This window comes from Zea mays, chromosome 8 (assembly GCF_902167145.1).
Source record: "Zea mays cultivar B73 chromosome 8, Zm-B73-REFERENCE-NAM-5.0, whole genome shotgun sequence".
NCBI lineage: Eukaryota > Viridiplantae > Streptophyta > Magnoliopsida > Poales > Poaceae > Zea > Zea mays.
Genome location: NC_050103.1, coordinates 172,361,054 through 172,370,976, shown reverse-complemented (window position 1 = coordinate 172,370,976; position 9,923 = coordinate 172,361,054). Strand labels below are relative to the sequence as shown.

At 52.2% G+C, this 9,923-nt stretch overlaps 1 protein-coding gene across 1 annotated transcript; it reads left to right on the top strand.

The window, feature by feature from the left end:
• The first annotated feature begins 2,054 nt into the window (after positions 1–2,054).
• LOC541754 (myb-related protein 308) lies at positions 2,055–3,362 on the top strand. The gene is made up of 2 exons (XM_008658794.4): positions 2,055–2,590; positions 2,693–3,362. The coding sequence occupies exons 1-2, from the start codon at positions 2,328–2,330 to the stop codon at positions 3,183–3,185; spliced, it is 756 nt and encodes a 251-aa protein (XP_008657016.1). The 5' UTR covers positions 2,055–2,327; the 3' UTR covers positions 3,186–3,362.
• Positions 3,363–9,923: the final 6,561 nt, after the last annotated feature.

The window sequence follows — 9,923 nt, the reverse complement described above, 5'->3', positions numbered from 1 at the left end:
AGCTGCTATCTCGTTTGGAGAAGATAGAGGATGATCTTGACTTAATTACGAAATGGTTGCCACGTGAGTTGGTTGGAAAGATACAGGGTGGAAAACAGTTTGTACCGTTTATGTTGAGCACAATTTGTGGCACTGAGCACGGTTGGACGGTCTAGCTCTGAGAACTGGACGGTCTATCCGTAGGCGCGGACGGTCCGCGAGTATATCAAATCAGGCGGTTAAAACTCCTGTCTCCTCGCGCGTTTAGCCTTCTAATCCCGCGAGAGATGTTGGAGAATGCCTAGGGACGGGTCCAGACCTCCCTCCCTTATATATTTGAAGGGTTACGACCAATTGAACACCCAACAATTGATCAATCAACCAAATTACCTTTCGGTCTTTACCTTTTGCCCTAGAAGTAGACAATAACTTAGATTCCTACGAAGGAATCCTTGATATACAAATGTTGAACTATGGTGTGATTACGTTGATTCCTAAAATCGTAGAAGCGAGCATTATTAAGCAGTTTCGTACGATTTGTCTTCTCAATGTTGACTTTAAAATATTCACCAAAGTGCTTGCAAATAGAATGTCTCATGTGGGCAAGGTTTCGTTACTCTTAACGAAGTCCTTCAAGAACTGAGATCGAAGAAGAAAAAAAGGTTGATTTTAAAGATAGACTTTGAAAAAGCATACGATAAAGTCAGATGAGATTTCTTAGCCGAGGTTTTGAAATCAAAGGGTTTCCTCGGTAAATGGTGTGATATGGCGATGAGGACGGTGGAAAATGGTAAAGTGTGTTAATATTAATGGGGAAAGAAATATCATTTTCAAAATTTTCAAGGCTTTGAGACCGAGAGACCCTTTGTCGTCGCTCTTGTTTAACCTGGTGGCAGGTATAGTAATAGCAGTCTGTACATTCTCATGTACCACCAGCAACAACATGTTCACCCATGCTTCTTAATTTTGTTGTTGGTCAACGTCGCAATAACGGCAAAAGCGCCTCCATAGCTTCTACACGTGCAGAGATGAAACGGCGTGACACTAGTGTCTCGTGCACGCTGAGAAGAAAGACAGCGATGTATTAGATGCGCCGCGCGGTATAGTGAGAGAGACGACGACATCAACCTAGATGAGTATTTTGATTCTTACACGTTAACCCTTTTGTGTATATATAGATCTCGAGTTATTATTGTGGTTTACTAGCGTTCCCATACTTTATAACGGTCCCCTGTGGCCGGTATGTATACTGTATAATCAAAACATCTTGGTACGTGCCGGTGATCGGACGGCGGATCCGGCGGCCGTGCCGGGGACCCAGAGCTGTTCCCAACGTAAAGGGGGGCATGTTCGTTTTGATCCGGAGGCGCACGCTGGCCCGTGGCCCTCTCTGGTTTAGGCGATCCGAGCCCACCAACGCTATCAAACTCCTCAATCTACACGGCTTTCCTGGCGCGCGAACTACCTAATCAGGTCAGGCCTACTACTAAATTATTGGCTCCCGGGTCCACCACCGGAGAGACGAGGCCATAGCCATACATGACGAAACGCTACGAGCACATGCAACAGCTCATGGGGTAGCTAGCCAATCGGTGGTGGCGGTTGCTCCACCAGATTTTGGAAACAAGTACCAAACTCATTCCCCGCCTTCTCGTGTCGGCCTTTTTTTTCCTTCTTGAATCATCATGAACTGGTCCTTCCGCGCCGAGCTTATGGCTGCTCTGCTGGGTTCACTAACCACCAGATGAAGAAGAAAAAAAAAATCTATCTCTACTAGCGGGAGAGGTAAAGCTTGAAAAGAGAAGCTAGTGCTGGTACAAGTGTAATAGGAGTTGTTGCGTACCTAGGAAACTACTCCACCGAGGATGATGGACAGATTGGCCTCACTGCTACCTACGTACTAGGCCGGTAGGAGGAGTAGCGCATCTAAAAGGTGGCTGAAATATAGAGCGAACCCTGAATTTGGTAATGAACTAATGCGCATCTAAAGTGTAATTTCCTTGGAAAGAAACACTCGCCTTTTTAGCCACTCACCACGCTACCCATACGACCCATCGGCCGCAAGCGCAAGGAACGCACACGGCACACGGGCGGGGCCGGCGCCGGCGGATCAAGCAAGCGCAAGGCAAGGCATGCGAGTCTAGCACGCACACGCACTGCCACTGCCATATATATGCGCCTCCCTCCCTGGCCTGCCATATCTTCTTCCGTTTCCGTCTCCCCTCTTCTTTGTTACAATAAACAACCAATCGAAGCCCCAGGCAACATCGACCGACTAGAGTAGATAGAGCTCAGTGGCGGCCGCCAAGAAACACCTGCGCCCTAAGGCGAGCAGCGGCAGGCATAGGATGGGCAGGTCCCCGTGCTGCGAGAAGGCGCACACGAACAAGGGCGCGTGGACCAAGGAAGAGGACCAGCGCCTGATCGCCTACATCAAGGCGCACGGCGAGGGGTGCTGGCGCTCGCTGCCCAAGGCCGCCGGCCTCCTCCGCTGCGGCAAGAGCTGCCGGCTTCGCTGGATGAACTACCTCCGCCCGGACCTCAAGCGCGGCAACTTCACGGACGACGACGACGAGGTCATCATCAAGCTCCACGCCCTGCTCGGCAACAAGTAAGCACTCAGTCTCAGTTCGCCGCCCGCCCGCCGGTACCATTATTTCCCTCCTCCTCGACTCAATCATTTTCCCATCGTCGGCCGGCCCGTCGCGCGCAGGTGGTCGCTCATCGCGGGGCAGCTGCCGGGGCGCACGGACAACGAGATCAAGAACTACTGGAACACGCACATCAAGCGCAAGCTGCTGACCCGCGGCATCGACCCGCAGACGCACCGCCCGCTGAGCGCCGCCGCCGCCCTCACCGCCGGCCTCCCGTCGCCCGCGCGCCCGCCCACCGTGCTGTTCGCGCGCCCGGCGCCGTCGGAGGACGGCGGCCACAGCAGCGGCGGCGGGAGCGCCGACCACGCGCCGCGGTGCCCCGACCTCAACCTGGACCTGTCCGTGGGCCCGCCGTGCTCGCCGCCCAAGACGCCGGCGGCCGCCGCGTCGACGCCCACGTCGCAGCAGCAGCAGCAGCAGCGGACGACGACCATCTGCCTGTGCTACCACCTCGGTGTCCGCAGCGGGGAGGCCTGTAGCTGCAAGTCCCCCTCGCCGGCGGCGGCGGGGTTCCGGTTTCTCCGGCCGCTCGAGGAGGGCCAGTACATATAAGGCAGGCGTCGTCGATCACAGTAGGCCGGCAGAAGCAAACCTGTAAAAACAACCACAGAACAGAGTTTCTAATGGAGATGATGACTGATGTGGATGGATGATGAGAGATTGAGAGCATAGCATCATTTCTCGTGTTCCCCTCGCTTCAAAACCGATCTATTTCTTATTTCCGTTTTCCTTTTTAGGGTTAATTGCACGGTTCGTCGCTTGGGCGCACCGTGTGATCTTGCGCACTCGATTCGGGCGGCCCGGCGTGACATTCGTGCCATGTCACCCATGTGGGGTCTTGTTCGGTTAATCCCGTTACCCATGGATTGGATGAGATTGAAAAAAATTAAGAAAGAGTTTGACTTAGTTGGGATTTAAACCCACCCAATCTCACTCAATCCATGTGGATTGGAAGCTAACCGAACAAGCCCTGGATGGGGTGGGATGGGATGGGATGGGATTTAGACATATAGTAGTAGTGCTGAGACCTGAGAATCCGTCCTGTTGGTTGGTAGGTACGCGATTTTTTTTAAAAAAAATCTGGGTGCTCCCAGGAGAACTACGAAAAGCACGAAGCTATAACGTGGATTAGGCAACGGAGAATTTTGCAGAAACTGACATGACATGGCCTTGTTTTTCTGGGGAAAAAAGGGTTTTTTCGTTGCTGTTTAACCGTGAGAGTGACGCCAACGAAAGAAGCATTGGATGAAGGCGTGAACATGGTGGGTGCCGTAGTGGTAGTTAGCCAACCAACCCAACCCAGGTAGGTCGACTAGTAAAAACGACAGTGGGAACACGAGTAAAAGCGCAAACAAAGATCAGCGCCGGCGGCCGCCCCGCTCGCTGGATTCCATGTAATCCTCCACGTTTCCAGTCATTTTCTAATACTGGCCGAGTAGTGATATAATAGGAACGAACAATAAACCCCTCCAACCATAGGATTGTCCCTAGCGAAGCTGCATTCACACGTACTGTACAGAGATAGCGAGATGGACACGCGTGCAAGTGGCCACTCTGCCCGCAGTATAACCGCAACCGCCGTTCCGAGCTGTTGGCTAGAGCTCAGCGTCTAGGATGAAAAATTTCCCCAGGGAAAAGGAGATGAGCCACCCCCCATCCCATCGGGATCTTCCTTTTACTTTGGAGCTTTCCATGTACCACTTGTCACCTGTCAGCCTGGAAACCGCCGGAGTATAAAAGTTCTTTATCCTCTCGTCAGACCGTGGACGAGCAGAGTTTCTTGCGGTTGCGGGTAAGTGTCCGACGTGCACATCGATGGGTACCAGGGCTTAAAACTTTTTTTTTTGGCCTAATCAACGCTCGCGCCAGCGATTTTTCAAAGTCTTTGACATTTTGGTCCGTGTCACGTAGTAGTACCGCACAGTGCTTACAGACTAGAGAATGCTGGGTATTTATGTATGTACCCCGAAGGTCCATGTCCATGTGAGGGTTTTCTCTTTCATCGCGGCACCTGAAAAAAAAGAGAGGGTTGGTTAACGGGTCCCCCGCCCATCTTGTTATTCAGAATCCGGTGCACCGGCCATCGTGTTTTGTCGTACCTCGCTGCTGCGTGCTGACAGCGGGCGGAGCTCACCCACCAGTCAGGTAGATGATTTTCCCAGACTCTAGTATAGTCTATATATGTGTGTTCATGCCACGTACGTACCACGAATGTAAACTCTCCAGGTGGAACGTACCACGAACTTTCTTTCTAATCATCCGGTTTCTCTGTTTGCAAAGTAATTTAGCCGAAGACGAGCATTTACATCTGTGTCATTCGGGTTTTTTTTGTTGGTTGGAACTTAGAAAGACAGGCGTTTACATGTATGACTTGTCGCAGCAACGATAGTTGCCGTGGAGTTCCGCGCATGTGTCAGTCGATCGCCGATTTACATGTATGACTTGTTGCAGCAACGATAGTTACCGGACCACACAGGTTGCTTGTCAGTCGCCGATTTCATCTTGCCAGGTACTACGTTTTTTCCACGCCCGTCCCCGTGGCGTGGCGAGATACTTGTGGCAACGACAGTTCTCGTTACCTGTAACTTCGCGGACAAGTCCCCCTACCTAAACCTACCAAACCGCCTTTTCCCTCGTTCGCGGTCGCGGCTTGCGGATCATTGATTGGCACGCACGAAGCTCACGCTTCCAAGTTCCAAACTCTATGTCCTCCGATGATCACCTTGCGTCCTTGCCGCCGCCACGAGCTCTACAGCAAGTTGGCGCAGGCTTTCCGTTCCGCTCCGCCCCGCCCACTTGTGTCGTGTCCACCACCATGCCGTCAATGTCAATTCAGTCTCATCCGTGCGGACACGCGCGAGCTGGACAGTTGGATCGGGGGGACAGCGCGAGCTGGTCAGTTGGATCGAGGCTTTCACGCACTTCCATATCTATCCCAGTAGCTACGCCGTGACGTGACGTGGCGTAGGCGGGATTGGTCCGTGTACCCACCCACCCGGAACTGCCTCCACTTCCCCACCGGTGACACCATGATTCTCCGCTTCCAATCTTCCATAGACCATAGCACGCGCCGCCGAAAAGCTTGCCACGGCGGCGTGACGGGACGGCTCACCGCTCACCAACTCGACACGTTACAAAAAAAAAAAAAAAAAAACGCTTCGCCTCCCGTCACATCTCCTGCGAGCAGGGAGCGCGCGCCGCCGCCGCCGCGAAGCCGTGAACGACCGCACCACAGGTTCACAGGACTTATCCTGCAACGGTATGCGGCGACGGCGCAGAAGCGACACATCAACCAGGCGTGACGGCACGGCACGAGCACGACGCCATCCCGCGCGGGTCCGAGGCGTGCTTTTGGGCCGCGTGGCCCGTCCCACCACAACGAAGAAAAATCGTTCTGTTCCGTCGTGCTGGCCTGCTGGGGGCCCGGAGATCCCCTCCTCCGAGAGCTCTGGACGAGGACAAGTGGAGTGTGGGGAGACGAACAAGACATTTGGCAAGCCGCGGAAGCGAGCGCGGAGCGAGAAGTGCGCGAACAACGTTCAGGCTAATCATGGAGAGTGCGATTCCGTAGAGCTCTTTGCCGTGGATTTGGCGCTGATGGCATTGTTCTGTCTGTCTGTCTGTCAAACGGCGGCGATATACGAATTGACAACGCCCGGATAAACATGCACAACAGGAAACCTAAAGCATTGGCTGGCGGCTGCTTCAACCAACCTGTTCCCGTTATTTTCCAAGCTGGTCGGGCGGGTTAACAGCATTTTCTTTCTGTGATGGTTCAGGGACTATCTCTGTCGTGATAGAACCATTCAGTGGAAAACAAGGGTTCGGGGCTTGGAAAAACAAAAACAAGATGACGTAGAGCGGTCGAACAGATTAAACCGCTGTGCTGGTTGGCCGCCGGTGGTCTTACCTACCATGTTATCCAAACAGAGAGCGGAGTCGTGGCGTTCTGTCTATACCACATGACGGCACTGCAGCAGCAGCTTGTCATGTCATATGTCGTATAGACACACGTATCAAAAAGTGACAAAGACTTTTGTAAATGAATCCTAGCTGGCTAGCTACTAGGTATAAAATAATTTGTAAATGAATCCTATTGGCCCAGTCTAGGCAGTGCCATCTGGAAGAACTACAATATCTGGCCCTGACAAAGTGACGATAAGTGACGGAAGCCTCGGCCTTCTGCTTCCATCGTCGACCCATGGAACGACTGCTGACGCCTAGAACTGTTACTGACTTTTACGAGGAGGGGAACTCGTTCTGCTGCCATGCTAGTCCGTGCGACGAGTCCTTGCCGTCCCAGGAAAGGAATCCACGGCACAGCGACGGCCCTCGCTCTCGGACAGTCGTCCTCCTCCTCGAGGTTGTTCGCGCGGCAGTGAACCGCAGCGGCTGCAAAAATGAAAGCGCTGTTGCAGAAAGTCACCGGCGCTCGCCAGCTCGATCGCCGTGTGGTTTCCGTAAACCGCGTTAGGTCGGGCTTTGCGCGGCGCAGGTTTGGTTTAGAGGACACAAGTGTGTGCTCCTTGGCTCTCTAGCTTGTTGCCGGCCTGGTTGAGTGATCGATCGAGCACACGGTCGTTTTCCATGTCTGTACACGTACCCCAGCTCCGTCCTTGGGTTTCTGGGGATGTTCGCGCTCGTTTCTGACTTGCTGTCCGGGACGGACGAGGCTATCGCTCGGCCCGGGACGAGGCCATCGCTTGAGCCTATCTATAGCTTCATGCTTGACGAGCTGTGTGTGAGCGCAGGCCCATGCGTCGTACTACTACTGCAGCGTCGAGAGCTCAGTCCGGCGCTTTCGTCAAGTCAAATGGCCCGCATTGACTCCCGTGCCGCTGCGGTTCTCTGGTGCGGATGCATCATGCATTCATGCATGCGTTACGTAACGGGTCCATGCAAGTCATCGCACAGACCCACACGGCATGGCAACGCGATGCTTTGATCACCTTTCAGAAATGACGCGGAGCCCTCAATCAAGAGAGAGAGAGAGAGAAAGAGGGAGAAATAGATGAGGAAAGGCGGATGGCCGCCCGAAAGGAATGTGACATTGGGCCAGCCCGGCAGAATGGCACGGGGATTTTGGGCCGTCGACAATGGTTGGTCATCCGGTCTGTGGTCTAAATCTACATGTGGGCCGTCTGAATCCCCTCACGGTCAGTCGATCTTGCTGACCTATCGATGGCCCGAGTTCACATCGTTGTTGAATTTAACGGACGGGACGAAGATATTTTAGTTTTCACTGAGATCGAAATAGACAAAATTTATTTAATCCCCGTTGGATTCAAATTGATAACACCATGTTAACATTATAAATTATTCACACTTTAGCTCTAAGCACCATTACATGTGGAAGAATTAGCATGACCCCAATCAACACACACATGCTTTTTTTATTAAGAAAAACAGCACCGGCATATCTCAAACTATACAAACATCTCGTCACATAAAAACAAATGAAAACGTAGCGACGTAGTTCGTCAAATGAAACAAACGAACCAGATAATCATGAAACATAGTCAAGAACCCGAAAAATGCATGTCACGAAGAAACAAATATATCATCAAATTAATGCCTTCTCTGCCACCATTCCCTCCACTAGCAAAAGGGTCCCCTTCCATCGTTCGTACCGCAAAAAACATTGTAAAGGGCTACCATTTGAGTGGTACCATTGCCCTCGTTGATATCATCTCCGTTACTTATTAAGCCCGTAAAGTTATCATGGCATTCCGTGTCCTGCCACCATTCTCTGTTCTACCATTTTCATTTATTATTCTGTCTTTCCGATTCCTCCCTTCCCGTACAGCCTATTCTCATGTTCTATCACCATTCCTGTTCTAATATTGCTACTTTTTATTTTGCATTTCTCACCCCCCTCACCGCAAAGCCCGTTCTCATTCTCCCGTACAACCCACGTCTAGCTAAAATTAAAAAAACATAAATGGTCATTCCGTATTCTGCCACCATTCTCTGTTCTGTTATTATCATTCCTTGTTCTGCCTTTTCGATTCCCCCTCCCCGCACAACTCATTCCCATGTTCTGCCACCATTCCCTGTTTTGATATTCTCATTCCTTGTTCTTGATAGTCGCCTAGAGGGGGGGTGAATAGGGCGAAACTGAAATTTACAAATATAAACACAACTACAAGTCGGGTTAGCGTTAGAAATATAAACGAGTCCGCGAGAGAGGGAGCAAAACAAATCGCAAACAAATGAAGAGTGTGACACGCGGATTTGTTTTACTGAGGTTCGGTTTTTGCAAACCTACTCCCCGTTGAGGAGGCCACAAAGGCCGGGTCTCTTTCAACCCTTCCCTCTCTCAATCGGTCCCTCGGACCGAGTGAGCTTCTCTTCTCAAATCACTTGGGAATCAAACTTCCCGCAAGGGCCACCACACAATTGGTGCCTCTTGCCTCAATTACAAGTGAGTGTTTGATCACAAGAAAGAATCAAGAAAGGAGGAAGCAATCCAAGCGCAAGAGCTCGAAAGAACACAAGCAAATCTCTCTCTCTAATCACTAGGGCGTTGTGTGGGATATGGAGAGGATTTGATCTCTTTGGTGTGTCTAGAATTGAATGCTAGAGCTCTTGTAATAGTTGGGAAGTAGAGAACTTGAATGCAATGAATGGTGGGGTGGTTGGGGTATTTATAGCCCCAACCACCAAATGTGGCCGTTGGGAGGCTGACTGCTCGATGGCGCACCGGACAGTCCGGTGCACACCGGACAGTCCGGTGCCCCCTGCCACGTCCTCACTGCCGTTGGATTCTGACCGTTGGAGCTTCTGACTTGTGGGCCCGCCTGGGTGTCCGGTGCACACCGGACATGCACTGTTCCTTGTCCGGTGTGCCAGTATGGGCGCGCCTGACTTCTGCGCGCGCAGAGCGCGCATTAATTGCGCGGCAGAGAGCCGTTGGCGCGGAGGTAGCCGTTGCTCCGGAGTCGCACCGGACAGTCCGGTGTACACCGGACAGTCCGGTGAATTATAGTGAACTGGCCGATGGAGTTTCCCGAAGCTGGCAAGTTCCTGAGGCCGCTCCCCCTTGGCGCACCGGACACTGTCCGGTGTACACCGGACAGTCCGGTGAATTATAGCGCGAGTGCCTCTGGAAATTCCCGAAGGTGGCGAGTTTGAGTCTGAGTCCCCTTGGTGCACCGGACATGTCCGGTGGCACACCGGACAGTCCGGTGCGCCAGACCAGGGGTGCCTTCGGTTGCCCCTTTGCTCCTTTGTTGAATCCAAAACTTGGTCTTTTTATTGGCTGAGTGTGAACCTTTTACACCTGTATAA

What these genes read in the sequence shown, in the direction of transcription:
- LOC541754 (XM_008658794.4), top strand. Translation starts at nt 2,328, where the DNA reads ATGGGCAGGTCCCCGTGCTGCGAGAAGGCGCACACGAACAAGGGCGCG. An exon ending in CACGCCCTGCTCGGCAACAA is followed by an intron (nt 2,591 to 2,692) that starts GTAAGCACTCAG and finishes CGTCGCGCGCAG; the next exon opens with GTGGTCGCTCATCGCGGGGC.